This window comes from Montipora capricornis, chromosome 6, assembly GCF_036669925.1.
Source record: "Montipora capricornis isolate CH-2021 chromosome 6, ASM3666992v2, whole genome shotgun sequence".
Classification (NCBI taxonomy): domain Eukaryota; kingdom Metazoa; phylum Cnidaria; class Anthozoa; order Scleractinia; family Acroporidae; genus Montipora; species Montipora capricornis.
Window position 1 is genome coordinate 16,833,990 of NC_090888.1, and position 15,131 is coordinate 16,849,120.

General features: G+C 42.5%; 1 protein-coding gene across 3 annotated transcripts in view; it reads right to left on the bottom strand.

Annotated features, from left to right (window-relative positions):
* Nucleotides 1-15,131, bottom strand: part of LOC138051626 (rootletin-like) — a 43,070-nt gene that overhangs the window by 11,050 nt on the left and 16,889 nt on the right. For all 3 annotated transcript variants that reach the window (XM_068897863.1, XM_068897865.1, XM_068897864.1), the window contains exons 10-20: nucleotides 14,110-14,240; nucleotides 12,163-12,805; nucleotides 10,478-11,184; nucleotides 7,276-7,507; nucleotides 7,027-7,088; nucleotides 5,906-6,386; nucleotides 5,001-5,285; nucleotides 3,636-3,850; nucleotides 2,391-2,752; nucleotides 1,661-1,951; nucleotides 845-1,038 (exon numbers count right to left, since the gene is read on the bottom strand). In XM_068897863.1, the coding sequence (XP_068753964.1) occupies nucleotides 845-1,038; nucleotides 1,661-1,951; nucleotides 2,391-2,752; nucleotides 3,636-3,850; nucleotides 5,001-5,285; nucleotides 5,906-6,386; nucleotides 7,027-7,088; nucleotides 7,276-7,507; nucleotides 10,478-11,184; nucleotides 12,163-12,805; nucleotides 14,110-14,240 (3,603 nt within the window). The remainder of the gene's footprint in view (nucleotides 1-844; nucleotides 1,039-1,660; nucleotides 1,952-2,390; nucleotides 2,753-3,635; nucleotides 3,851-5,000; nucleotides 5,286-5,905; nucleotides 6,387-7,026; nucleotides 7,089-7,275; nucleotides 7,508-10,477; nucleotides 11,185-12,162; nucleotides 12,806-14,109; nucleotides 14,241-15,131) is intronic.

Sequence of the window (15,131 nt, forward strand, 5' to 3'; positions counted from 1 at the left end):
AAGGGCAGGGTCTACTTCATGTATCAAAAGTTGTTAACAAAATGAGACCCTACTAGGAGGTAACGTGAAAATCGGTTCTATTTGTTTTTTTTTTTTTTTTTCAATAGACCTCTTTAGCATGTACATTATGTTTTCTCATTTCAGACCACGTGATGTTCTCGAGGGAATTTTCCTTCTGTCTTTTCATAAGTTATTCGTACATAACCACGTGCATAAGACGACATTTGAAGGAAACTGTTCTTTAGAGTAACATCACGTGGTCGGAAATGGGGAAACAAAACGTACAAGCTTAAGAAGTCAATTTACTGCCCTACGACTCGCACGAGTCAACACCCTGTACCAATAAAACATAGCACTCATACGCTATCTGTCAAACTTGGAAAGTATGGATCGAATCAACTTTTGAATTCCCGTTGAATATGTTTCAATAAGGAGCTTAAGCAACGACAACGTCGACGACAACGAGAACGTCACAAATTTGCATATTTAGTGGATAAAAGCAATAGCTTTGCACTCCCGGCACTTGCGTTTTCACTTTTGTCCATTTCTTTGCCGTCGTCCGCAAAACGTGAAATAGCCAGATTTGAGATTATACGAAAAACGTGAGCACTTGCGAATAAATTTTCATTTTCTCCCCTAAATTAAGTGCCGTTCCGACCAGTGTCATATTTGAGGAACTACTACACCCTTGTCATATTAAAAAGGTTGAAATACCGGTAGTCGCAAAGCGATTACGATAACGCCAATTTATATTTTGAGATGACGTTCTCGTTGCCGTCGCCGTTGCTTAAGCTCCCTAATTTAATTTTGCAGAGGGGTCCAGACTGGCAATTTATTTATTTACTTTTTCCTTAAATGCCTGTTCCTCTTCTTCAGTTTTTGCCAAAGCTAGCGTCAGCCTGTCGACTGTGAGTTGAAGCGAAGTCGAACGTGTCTCCAGCTCTTGCTGTGCCCTCATCAACTGATCAATACGTTCTCGGAGAGCCTGTTTTTCAGCCTCGCTCTCAGCTGATTGCATTCGAAGTCTCTCGATGTCACCTAATGAAAGCAAAGAATGTTTCAGCATTCACTTAACAACGTCAATGTCCACTCAAAAACCCATTTTACTAACATCTCTGTTCCCTCAAAACCTATGTCTCCTTTGTAGCCTTTTCCCTGTTAACAGTGACACTCATACAGGACTCGAAATTGCGACCAATACAGTCGCAAATTTGCGATTAGTTTTCACCTTCGATCTTTCGAAATAAAAGGGTCAGCAGTTGCCACTTTGCGTTACTTTTACTAAAATATATAGAGAAATGAAAAAGATACGTTGTTTCTCGCCGTGAATTTTCTTTCAATCTGAAGATATCGGACCCAATCAATTTCACCACTCGCCATTTTAAGCGGTTTCTTTACACACAAGTATTGCAGGCTCACAGTTTGTTGTGTTAAAATGCTGTAAAGACATTAAAGTGCGTCGACTTTGCGACTGATTTTCTTTTATTTCGAGCCCTGGGGCCCATGGATTGAATTGTGTCTAGCAGCAAACGATTTGACTCGTCAATTGGCTTAGATAACATGACCCCTTAGATGAACAAAGTTGTGAGCTCTACTGAAAGATGAGACTCCAGCGGGCAAATAAGTCATGATAAAAATAGTTTCGAGACCACCAACATACCTTCCAGGGACCTCTTTCTCAGCTCTACTTTAGTCAGCCGCGATTCTGCGTTTTCAATCTGCGCGCGCATAGCTTCTTTCTCTTGGTCACTCTTTGACTCCACTTGCTGTAGCTGGGCGACCTTGTCTCGTAATTGGCGGCGTTCACCTTCAGCCTGAGCAAGACTGGAATCTAGTACCGCGATCTTCTCGTTCAGCCCTTTGCGCTCTCGTTCCAGGCGTCTGATGGTTTCCTCCTGAAGCATGAGCGCAGTCTGGGCACTACTCAGACGACCATCTGCACCCCGGCGACCTGGAAAACAGTAAGAAGTTTTTCAATGTTCTTACCCTTTGGGAAAAAAAATCGATTTTTGTACCCGTAAATCTGTCTGGTGCCACTAACAGGGCAGGAAGACCATTTTACAGTTCTGTGCTCAGGTACCAGGACTTTGAATAAAAGCGAGGCTGGAGTTGACCTTGTTTTGATACAGACGTCATTGCTTTTCTTATGTAAAGCATGTTGTTGTAATGCTAACAAGTTTCTATTTACACAAGAAAAGCAGTGAGGTTTGTATCAAAAAATTGGTCAACTCCAGCCTAGCTTTTATTCTATGGCCTGGTAACTGAGCACAGAACTGTAAAATGGCACATTGGTGTTGCTATAGCTCTCCACTAAAAGGAAAATATAAGTTTACGAGATAAAAAAAAAAAAAGTGCCGATCATACGTTATTTTCTACATCGCGCATGGTACCTTCTTCTGCCTCTCCAAGTGACTTCTGAAGAGCTTGCAACCGCTGCTCCGTCTCTGCTTTGTCCTCAGCTATTTCGTCCATAGCACGTTGTAAGTTATTCACCTTTGCCATCGCCTCGTCTCTTTCTCGTTCTGCTTCTTTCATGCTCTGGGCGAAGTCTCTTAGTGCAGAGCGAACCGTCTCCGGATCAATCTCTCCCGACATCTCCAATGACTTGCTCGGAGACATTTTGCTGGTCGGAGAAAGCGAGCGCTCCCCGGAATCAACTGTCTCTTCCATGCCCTTTTCGGGCGAACGCGACCGACTTCTGAACATGCGACGACGTGGACTCGGACTACGCGCGCGAGTTGGCGAAGGAGTTCTATAAGCGGGAAGAAAAAAAGGAAAACAGCGATAAGAAATTGTCGTTGCTACAGTTGTCGTTTACAGCAAGGGCGACTCGGGGAGTTTCAGAGAAAAAACCCTTGTGTTCCTTTGCAGGAGCCAAACTCACGACCTTCCCATTTCTAGTTCGGCTGCTCTACCACTGGGCCGTGGGACACGGCTTTTTTCATGTTTGTTTGCTTGTATTTGTTTGAGTAGGTTAAAGGGTTGGCAGCTATTTAGCTGATGTGGACCTGATATACCCATCCACCCATACGTGTACTCACAAAGGACAGCAACAACACCGGGGACTTCATACCCCATCCCCTACTCTTCTCGAATATTTGTGTGGCTTCTTTAACGTCCAAAAGGGAACTTATGAACAAGGAAGATATTTGGGAGACGGGGCCTACGGTTTATAGTCCTTCTCCGAGAAGACTTAAAAGTGGAACCATTTGAGGGTGTAATTACAAAGGCAGCACTTTCTCCTCAGTTAGTATACGACCCCGAGCCCGATGCTCAACCAACAGAGCCATCGGTGAGCGGTAATAATGCTCCTGCTATATTGCTGGGAATGGTACTGTCGAAAGGCGACAATCTGGCAGGTGTATGTTAATCGTGGCGAACGAAAACAGCAAAAGAGTTCCACTTAAGTCTTTGCATGAAGAAGGTTGAGACGAGGGCGCCTACGGTGTATCATCCTTATCCGATAAGTCTAAAACGTTCAGCCATTTGCAGATGTGATTACAAAGGCAGCGCTTTCCAAAAAGTGTTGATCCGATCGGACCTTTACCTATACGACCTACAGCGCGGAAATCCGAGACTCTAGCTACTGAGCTAAACGGTAGGCGGTCGGTATGATTCAACTCTTGCACAATTACCTGCCGGTTATTTCTCCAGGTGGTTTAATACCCAATGTCCTTCTTAGCGTAGAGTGCAAACTGGCTAGTTTGAATTCCAAATCGTTCTTTGATCCTTCCATCCGTGCCAGGTGGGCTTCTAGTCCAGTGATGCGACCTTCCGATCCTGATAGCTTCAGCTTGAGGTCGCTGTTATCCTGATTAGCATTTTCCAACAAGTTCTCCAGATTTTTAACCTGCAAGAAACAACGCCAACACTGCAATGTCGTGTACATGAAGTGAAATTCCTGTATTTGGAATATGTAGTAATCACGTGTTGTTCGTTTGTTTGTTTGTTTATAAAACGAAAAACCTTAAATAACAATGACCACAACCAGGTTTTCTGAGCCCGCGAGACTAAACGCCCCCAGCAAACCATTGCTTTAACGAAAACCGCTGCTCAGCATCCTTGGTTCTGGTCATTGCTGTCTAAGGTCTTCCTTTATAAAACACCTTGTATCAGTATTGTAAAGGTAGTAATTTAAGCGGGGCAGATGAAAATACTACAAACACTATTGCATTTCCTCTTCAGTTCTGCCCATTAGGTCGCTGAACAACTCGTGGCCATTAGTGGACGCTAGAGGACAGATTCGGTATGAAATGAAGCCCACACAGGAATAAAACCCTCCGAGTGGAAATCAATGCGAGAGATCTTCCTCATTCAAAAATGACTAGAAAGTGCAACCTTTTGGCGATGTCACTTTCTCTTCAGTGCAAGAAGACTAGAAATCGAATAATTTTCAGATGTTAAGTCCTCCACAGTTATTTTAACACCAAGGGGTTTACTTTAGATAATACTTCTGTGTTACTAATGACCTGAGACCTCTGATGCGCTAATAAAGCCGAACATTTACTGTGATGCCCTTTCTAAGAAGGCAAACTCTCGAAGCTTGCTCCGTAGTCTAAGAACCGAGGATGAAAAGAGTACTCTCTTCTTCCTGTCACTGTATCTACATCATCACCTTCATGTGCCAGCACTCCGAAAAGTCTCCCTGACTAATGTCACGGCTACCCGAACACATTTGCTGAAATATCGTACCTTCCGCGCAAATAGAATGTGCATTCTACAGCGTCCCGGGGTATTTTACTAAGAAATGACGTATGACAGGACCTACGGTGTAAAGTTCCTATTCGAAAAGGCTGGAACGTTTCTAACCACTTGCAGTTGAAATTTCAAAGGTACCAGGTAGTTGTCAGTAGTTTTCGTGCCAGGGTTCGAGCCCGCGACCTCGTGCACGGATCATCCAAGTGCGCTTTCGATGAAGTCATCTGCTTGCTTCAGTAGCGATTTAAAATTAAGCTCCTAAACAACACACTATAATTTCACAAAACAAAAGCGATGTTTACCTTTTCAGCTGACTTTTGCTCGGCGCGGTGCGACTCATCCAGAGCAGCAGTAAAATCTTTCTCTTTTACGCGGTTATCCTCTTCCATTTCCGTGATTTTTCGCGACATATTCTGCATTTCTCGTTTGGCTCCTTCTTTATGTCCTTCGGACTCAACAAGTCTCTGTTTTATAGTGAAATTATCCTGACGAAGTTCATCGATGAGGTGTTCGTCCTTCGCGAGTTGATCTTTGAGATCGGAAACTTCTTTCTTGCTCTTCAAACACTCACCATCCAACATCTTCACCTGAAACAACGAGGTTTGGTTACAAATTAGAGAACAGTTAAATAATGAAGGCGTGCATAAATAAATAAATATCCCCCCCCCCCCCCCCCCCCCCCCCGGCATCAGTATGAATTCGTTGTTTGGCTAATGGCTAACAGTCACAGCAAAATATATATACGGGCCTTTAAAAAATAATTCATAGCGAAAAAATTCCCAAACGCCAGGAAGACAACGTCTTATACATATTGGTTGCAGTCACACTTAGCTTTATTACCGTGGTAAAGGCAAGTTTTATTACAGTAAACAGTAAACAATTCTTCTTGACGCCTGCAATAGGTTTGGCTGAATGCATTAAGGGAATAGTGCTGCTCTACCGTAACTACAAGGATCCACTCTCTTTGATATAAGTCATTAGAGAGATCAAGTTTCTCGTAAGCCCTTAAAAGCAAGCGACCAACTACAGGCTTTTGCTCGTCATAACACGATGAAATTCTCTTTCTTTTAGCTCATCATTTCTGATTTTAAAACTTGCTCGATAACTGCAGCTGAAGGCAACAAACAAGGTTAAGCTAATAGTGTTCATTTCGTTGGGGAAATACGCACTTTTCTGCCATGAATTTTTGAGTGTAACGCTAACGCACCTGATTATGAAGTTGCTGTAACTCACGCCTGGCCTCCAATCGCGCCTTTTCCACTTCTCTCAAACTCGCTCTCAGTTCCCCTGCCTCTTTCTGAAGAGCGACCTTGGTATCCTCAAGTGCCCCTATCTTCTGCCCGGCCTCATCGAGCGTCCTTCTCAAATTCGTCTTCTCTGCCTCGCATTTCTTAACTTTGCCTCTCAGCTCGTTGGCGGTTTCTTGCACGGCTTTTTTTTCGTGCTCTTCGTCTTTCAATTGCCTCTTTAGATCGGTGTTCTCTTTGCGAGCAGCTTCACGAGCTTCTTCGCCCTCTCGGATTTTCCGATGAGAGTCGATAAGTTCCCGACGGACACCATCCCGAGCTTCCTCGGCCATCTTGAGTTGAAGCTTTAGTTCACTGACTTCTCTCAAAGTGTTTTCTTTGACGCGGGCCAAATCTTTAATCTGAGTCTTCAGCTCCGCGACCTCGGCTTGATAGCGGTTGCTGGCAACGAAGAAAAAAAAATGAAAGAAAAGAAGCCATAAGAAAAATGGACTCAAGATAATTAAAGGTCCATTTCAAGCCAATAACTATCTCGAATAATCTCATTGGCTTGATATGTATGATTGAGGAAAACACAAGTCTATTCAGCAGTGTCAAACTGCTAGGTGTCACACTTTCAATGTAAAAGAATTCACGTTAAAACACAAAATACATACACCAACACGTCCTCTTTTGTGTTTTTTTTTTATTAAAATTATGCTCGGAACAAGTTCCGCTTGGAGGAGATGCACTTGCCGATGACGAATCAGGCGGCCACGAAGAAAAAAAATTTGAGTGCTTCAAAGACTGTCGAACTGGTGTAGGAAGGTCACAGGTTCGTATCCGGTTCGGAGCAATCGGATTTTTCCGAGTAATCCCGAGTCATCAGAGATAAATTCAGTACATCTCTCCCAAAAGAAATGTTTGACCAACCGCTGTATTCCGACTTTCTCACCAAGCAAATCAACATTTAGCGACTGAAACTGACACAAATCGTTTTAAGGCTAAACGCTATCAACGCATTAGCTTTCCCTTGTATGGACTATGGTGATTCTTAAGTTTTCAACTTTAACATACTAAACTTCATAATTAATTTACTTACTTGAGGTCTTCTAGTTTACTACGAGTGTTCCTTAGCTCATTCTGAGCCTGACCAAAAGCACCCTTTAAAAAAACAAAACAACAGTACATCGGTATTCCGCAACATACAAGAAACTACCAAAGTTACTAATAATTCAAAAGACTGGCTGCGACAAAGAAGCAGTGTTTAAGCGCGCGTGTAGTTTTCCTCGCGCGTTCTTCCCGCGAGACGAGAGCCTTTTTTTCGAAAGCGTCACAGTTTTGCAAATACCTTGTCCTGCTCAGCACGGCTAAACGCCTCGCGTTTCACACGGTCAATTTCCACGTTTGCATTTTCCAGGTCGCTCTGAGTCTTGTTGAGCCTCTCGAGCATAACTCCTTTCTCATTGGCTGCCGCATGTAGCGCCTCTTGCTTTTCATTCTCAGCCATCAACAAATGATCGTCACGCTCCTTCTGCACCAAAGCAACTTCGTTCACTAGGATCGTCTTCTCGCGCTCCAATCTAAACCATGAATATTATATTAAAATCTGCGCATTAGAACACGGAAGGAAACAGAAGAAAAGAAAGCGAGACTAAGAGGAAAGAAATCTCTTGTCTCTCGCTTTCTTTCCTATTCTTTCGAAGAACGAAATGATGTATTAAATGGATCCAATATTGAGCTGCGGATATGAAAAGAAGGAAGGAAGGGAGGGAGGAAAAGGAAATGAAAAGAAGGGGGGGGGGGGAGGAAGGAAGACGACTTGATAAGAGAAAGCTTTGTACATACGATAATACTTCATTGATGACACATTTTTATTTTCATAGCCTGGTTTTCAATAGCCACGCAAGCGCAAGCATAAATAGCTTATGCTAAGTGAAAACGAACGTCGACATAAGCATCATAATCAATCACGGCATCCGCCATTTTGTTCAAATGCTCAGATGCAGGGAATCTGGATCGAGGGCTTTAATTGGCCAGACGTAGCAAATTTCCATGTGCTTATGCTGTGTTTCGTTTTCACACAACGCAGGCGAACGCAAGCATAAGTGCAAGTGCAAGGAAAATGAAAAAATTGGATCCTTGCATTTGTGCTTATACTTGCGTCAACCCCGTTTTCACGGTGAAATAAGCGCTCTTATGCTTGTGCTTGCGTCGCTAGTGAAAACCAGGCTTAATCAACCACAGATTTCACGCATCAGCCCGATAAGGAACTTTGAACTCGATAAGACCAATGTAAGAAAGAAGACTAAAATTCTTTCAAACAAGGTACTGATTTTAGTATGAATAAATCATCTGACCCTCAAATTATGCAAATTTCTTACAAATTCCAAATTTTAAAAGCGTAATATCTATTCGTAATACTGAAGCGCTTGGATGTTCTTTTTAGTGACAGCTTTCAGGGGCTCTCTTAATTTTAGTCTCTGTGGAGTACTGAAAGATGTCTTTATCTCAGTGAAAACGCAGACATAATAATGCGATTTTGTTTACTAGAAAAGATCACTGCATTGAGGCTATTTAATGTCTGGGGTAGTACCAGAAAACAAGGGTGAAAAACTTGGAAAAATTCGCTCGTTTTTTTCTTCAAATTCTTACACATCTTGGAAGACATGGTCAAAACGTACACTGGAGGACTCTTGCTGAAAAGATATCGTTTTCACCTTACTTTTCTAGGAATGTTTTATGGATGATGAAGCATAGGTAGCCCAAGCTCATTTAAAAGTCGGCTTAGCGACCCGGCCAGAGGTACAATTATTTGCTCAGCGGGTGGTACTTTATCACTTGATCAACAGGACAATCAAACCCGTCGGCCCTTCCTTCAGGCCATATTTTGCTCACACAATTGTTTCCAGCGAGACTGGTTAACTCGTCAAGAGGCCAGTTTCGTATTCTAACAGTGGACTGGATCTAGCATAAAATGGAGGCTATTGCGGGCAAATTAATTTGCATTTGAAAAGATTTGCCCGCATTAGCCTCCATTTCATGCGAGATCCAGTCCAAACGTGAGAATTCGAAAATGGTCTATTTACGCTCGCCGATCGGCGTGATTGTCCTGTGGAGTGAAGCCACAGAAAATCATCTCTGAGCGGTTTTGGCCAAAAAAGATGAACCGAGGAAAACTCATATTGCCCCTTCAATCCTAGGATTCAATCGATTTTGGACATTCACACTCGTAAAAGGGGCTGTGGCTGGCACAAAAGTTAGCCAAAAAAAATACTTGGAAGATTAAAGGAAGGTTTGGATGAAGCAGCAAATACAATTTAAGGAGTAAGGGATGGGCAACAGAGGTTTTGCAGGGCAGGAACAATAAATAGATTCTCTTTCCTATGGGAACAAGTGTTCTTTCTAATGCAAAACATTTTCATTGTTCCTGCCATGCAACATGGTTGCCGGGCAAAACCTCTATATTGAAGAACACGAAAATGGACTGACATTGCGGTTTTTTTAAACTCTTCAGCCTGACAACTTTTCTCTGTTGTTTGTAAATTAAATTCTCTATGCTCGACAGACATTATTGTCACGAAGCTTTGATTTGTGTTGTTTAACAAATTTCTGGGATAGCGTTACGTTGCATAGCAAATTAAGGCGAAGTGAAGTGAAGTTATTGGTATCTCCCCTCAGGGCTTTTCAGGACTAATTCTTACCATGCTTTGTGAGGTACTTTGGCCGGACTTTACAATTAATTTTAAAAAGTAAAAGATTCCCCCGTCCAGATTAAGACGTCCAAAACACCGGGGATAACGTCCCCTACTCTTTTCGAATAGTGAGTGGGTTTTTCAACGTCAAATACTATTTGATTTCCAACAAGGGCTATAGACCTTATTCATAAATGGAGGTCAATTATAAATCTTTTGTCTAAGTGCAATTAGCCTACCAAGCCTCGATACCATACAGTGAAATGAAAAGAATTCTTGCTCTAAAATGAGGCTCGGTAGGCTAATTTGCACGTGGACAAAAGAACTATAAATATGACCGCCATTTATGAATAAGGTATACGATGCTGGCAAGTAATAGGTATAGTAATATACATGAAAAAATTCCAGCGCGTTGATTGGCTGAGAGCACGTGAATTAATCCCAAACAGAGTGCAGAAGAAAAGTGAAATTAGTGCAATGAAGGTCATATTTTTGCATTGACAGCCGAGCAAATGCGAGCCCTGGATGGCGCAATTTTTCCGTGATTTGCGTGATACGCTTGCGTTGCTTCTGCTTAACCATCTCGAATTTTCTCATGTATAATATTAATAAGTAATCACATGGTTTTTCTCGTGCAATTAGGAATAAATAAGCACTATTAAGTTTTCCAAAGACTAAAACTTGCACTGGCCTGTGTGCGTCTTTGAAGAAACTTACTCGTGCTTATTTATCCCAAATTACGCTCGAAATCATGCGATAACCCATACAAACTACGCAAAATGAACTGCACTGCTGCGACAAATCCCCTTTAAGAACATGGCAAATTAGCCGCCCAAAATAGCGACGTTTAAACATCACCTTTCTCCAATCTCCTCCTTTTCATTTTTCAACAAAGCAACAGCTTCCTCTTTTTCCTGATTTGCCTGCAGCAGCGAACTCTCTTTCTCACGTTTCAGTTTCTCCACCTCCTCCTCGTGCTTCTGTTCCATTCTCTTCAGCGCAACGTCGCCATCACGTTGAGTCTGGCTCAGTCTCTGCTCAACCAACTCCTTGTCTTTCAGTAACTTCGCCTCCTCGATCTCTTTCTCCTTGCGCACGCGCTGTAAGTCAACAGTCAGCGCTTCTTTGGAAAGCAACAGCTCTTGATTTTCGGCTTCCAGTGCCTCCTTCCTGGCCTCAAGTTTTGTCGCGGTCTGCTGCAGATCGTACAAAGCCGTCTCCAGAGATTCCTTCTCGCTCTTCAAGCTTGCTATATTCTCGGATAATCCGCGATTCTCCCGCTCGGATGAATTAACTTGCACTAGCAAGCTCGATTTTTCCCGTGTCAACTCTTCCTTTTCTTTTGCCAGACGCACAACATTCGAGCTCTGTCTCTCTACGTCACGGCGAGTTGTCAGCAACTCTTCATAGATGGAATCCCTTTCTCTGGAAACTTGGTTCAGGGCCTCGCTAAGTTCAGCCTTCTCACGGTTGGCCACTAACACTTCTTGCTCTAGTTTGTCACGGCTTGCTTCATGAATGCTGAGATTTTGATCAAGTGTGGATTTCTCAGTGTCCAAATCCACCTATGGAAAAATTGTAAGGCAGAGCACTTTTAATTTGTGTAGACAGCCGGGTCATTTCCTATCTGCTTTCGGTTCACATTCCTTTACCTCGTTAGCTGACAAAACCCCGCCTCGTTTCTCGACCAATCAAGAGCAGCAACAAAACATTACGTGGATTCCGCGCACGCATTTTACCGCACCATATTAGCGGATGACAAAGTCTTGCCCCGCTTTTCAATTGACTCATTTGAATCCCTGCGTCCAATATGATTTGCCAACTTAATTACTTTGCTTAAGCGAGTTTTCGCGCACTTAGCGAAAGACCACAGACTGAAATTGATCGTCAAATATGATTGGCTATAGAAATCACTATGCAGAAGTTTCCACAAATTTCATTTTCTAATTGAGACTTTTTGCAAATCGACGAAATTTAAGCAATCGGTCGAAGTAATTACTTTACTTCCAATTCTGGTTGACTAATCTAACCGTCACCGTCTGCGTTCATTGGCAAAAGTAACGAGTATTCCAGCACTTAGCGCCGGATACAACACATGCTTCGATTTCTGATTGGTTCCTATGAATCTATGAGAAAGCTGCGATTAGCTGAACAGATTAACACTATGTTAGCATGATCTTTCACTTGCAAAAAAGAGGCGGAGAATTAAAGCTGCATCGATTTTCGATAGGCTGAGGAGATTTAACTTCCCTGGGAGAGGCGGAGACTCCCGAGTGGTTTTCTCGAGCGGCGAGGCCAGGGAAAAATTCTTGTCGCGGCTTCAACACCGAAAATACAACAATCGCGGGGTTTAAATTGTCCCTGACTTCGCAGGCTAAATGTCGCCATTTGATAGCATAAGGCAACTGAAGAGAATTTCTTTGGTTTTGTCTTTAACCAACAAGAGTGCTTCATGTTTTTCCAAGAAATTTCACTTTGGTTAATGCGGATAAATTACAAAACTTGGGACAAATTCCTTAACAAAAACAAATTTCACTACACACCTTTTCTTGTTCAACACGTATGAGCTCTTGCCTAATGCTGTTCTTCTCATTTTCCAAGTCTCTTTTGTCTTGAGAAAGGGAGGTCTTGTCTGATTCCATTTGTTTGATGATCTTATTCAGCTCGATCTTATCTTGCCCAAGACCCTCGTTAAGCGACTGAAGCTTCACCAACGCGTCACGCAACGCGATCTCCTCGGACTTCATTTTGTTGATTTCAAGTTCCAACTCGGCCCTCTGCAGTTCTGACTTCGACAGTGTCTCCGAGATGTGCGCTTTCTCTTGTTCCATTACCTCCTTGTCCAACATGGAGCGTGACAGCTGCTCTTTGAGAATCACAATTTCTTCCTTCAGTGACGACTGCTTCGTCTCGAGTTGATCTATAACTTGATTCGTACGTTGCACTTCCTTTCCTAATCGCTCTTTCTCGCGAACCAAATCATCTTTATCGTCTTCCAAATTGTCCCTTTGGCGTTGGAGCTCGCTGTTGGCTGCTTGAAGTCTTTCCATTTCCACTGTCATGTCCTCCAGTTGCTCGTTCATGGAATGCCTCATTTTTTCAAGGTTTTGTTTCTCTGTTGAAAGGACATCTGAATGCGCCTTGAAGCGCTCTTTGTCTTGACTTGCCTCGGTAACTTTTTGACGACTGCGCAGAAAATACACAGGAAATGGTAGATATAAGAACTCGAAATGAGTGACATGGCTGAGAGTAGGCTTTTATACATTATGCTGACATTTTTCGAACATTTCAAGGCAAAAGCATTAAGCATTATTCGACCATTTTAGTGGCATTCCCTCCTCCTCCCCACCCCCCCCCCCCACCCCCCGATTCTTTTTTTTTTGGCAGAGAAATAGAAAGTTAAATACGACAAAATCGACAAGAACAATCCTCAGAAGATTACATTGAAACGTCGCTTATATTGCAGTAATAATAACAGAGAGTAACTTTCCGTCACTTAAATATCAAATACCATATTTTGTTAACTTATTATGCTACATTTGTGATGTACAGTAACATACACGTTTTTGTGAGGCTGAGCCTTCATTTGTGTTGAAATATTGTATAATGAGCATTAAGTGAACATTTCAGTGACCTTTGGGGGGGGGGGGGGGGGGAGAGGAGACCACGCATTTTAGTGGGGAAGAAGGGGCGTCAAAATGGAGCATTTTAATGGCGAAGTAAAAGCATAATGTACAAAAGCTTACAATGGTGGACGAAATTCCTTGGGACACTTCTATAATTGCATTAATTTTCTGTGTTTTTAAAACGCAGTTTTTAAAAAGCAATGTTATCCGTTTCAAAATGCGTTGCTTCCCTCCCCCACCCCCCCCCCCCCCCAATACAATGTTGAAACTTTGGAAAAATAGCGTGTACACGTCTCCAACATTTTGGGGGGGGGGGGGAGGGGCTGAACAAGAGTAGATGAATTTGCGCGAGACTGTTTGTTTGGCGCGTGTGAAAAGGCGCCACAAATGTAAATTTGTCCCAAGACTTTTGTCCATGATTGTAGCTGGGAGGGGAGAGCAATCGACTTTTGAAGATGTGTTCTGGATTAGATAGCCAAATCAGATGAAAAAAAAATTGCCACAGAATTAAATTGTTTAATAAATGGTTGTTGTCCCTGATATTTCAAATAGAAAATCTTCTCTATTTTGCTAAGACCGCGCCGTTCGCAAACATGGATGATCAGCAAGTTAGACCAGTGTCTCTTTTAAATTATCCAAAGAAAATCAGCATAATAACGATTAAATTTGATCTAATCTCTCCAGAGCCTTGCATATTGTCAAGATCAATTCGGTCTCTTTTAAAGTGAGTCTGGGTGCCAAAACTCTCCTTTGAATTACCATTTACCAAAAGAAAACTCATTTCCTCTGTAAAAATTCACCAATTGGGAGGGGACATTCACTTGTTTTGAATGGCCCAAGAAAGGCTAAGTTTTCTGTGCTTACGTGAAATCCAGTTCATCTCGCGCAGTTGTCAGTGCTTTCTCCAGTCTCCTGCGTTCATTTTCGGTATCGTCTAACTGTTTCTTGGTTTTCTTCTCAGAGTCCCTCGCAGCGTCGACCTTGCTCTTCATTTCCTGTGTAATTTGAAAGTAAAAGATGACTCACACTAAACAGATCCTATTTATGGTCAGCGGTCAGCGACGATGGTGGCTGCGCAACTTTGTATAGTATCTGTCGTGGTGGGTTGCACCATATCACGGAAACTTAATGGAATGTGATTAAGATTGTTAAAAAGTCATAACAGGCCATTTCCGAGTTCGTGTCTGCCTCCTCTTCAAAGCGAGTCTAACTGCAAAGTTTTTGTGATGGTAATTAGTTCTACTTTACATATGAATGAAAACTAATCGTCATAAGAAAAACTTCGCACTTAGACTCGCTTTGAAGAGGAGGCAGATATGAACTCGGAAATGGCCTATCAGTAAGTTCCCCTATACTGTGCCCTTCTCCGTTCCTATTTTTTGCATTTTGTATTGCTTACGTATTTTCTATGTACCAACTGTATTATTCTTCAAAGGAGGAAATAAAATACACAAATTGGCATACGACAAAGGACTCGCGCTCCACTGTTTTTATTTGAATTGCTCCAAGTACGCCTGACTGACTGACTGACTATCACTGTGACAGAAGACGATCACCACTTATAGCAAAACGGAAAGGGAACTCTTAAAGGATATTTCGCTAAACACAAAACTGACTGAGGATTTTATAACAAAAAATGGAAAACAGCATCTAATAAAATACGATACGGACAAGTTGCAGTTAAGGGCTTTTCCATTGCACAAATTATAACTGAGTTCTGCATGCTCTAAAGCGCACCAGACCGAAAAGCGATTCGCGTGCCTTTGCCGCGCCTTTCATAGCGCATGTTAGCGCATGTAAGTTATAAAAGGTCCCTTGCCCAAATGATGCCATATTGCGCTTAGAGCGTTTGCAAGATCTAGCAACCACCTCCAGAGAAAATGCCA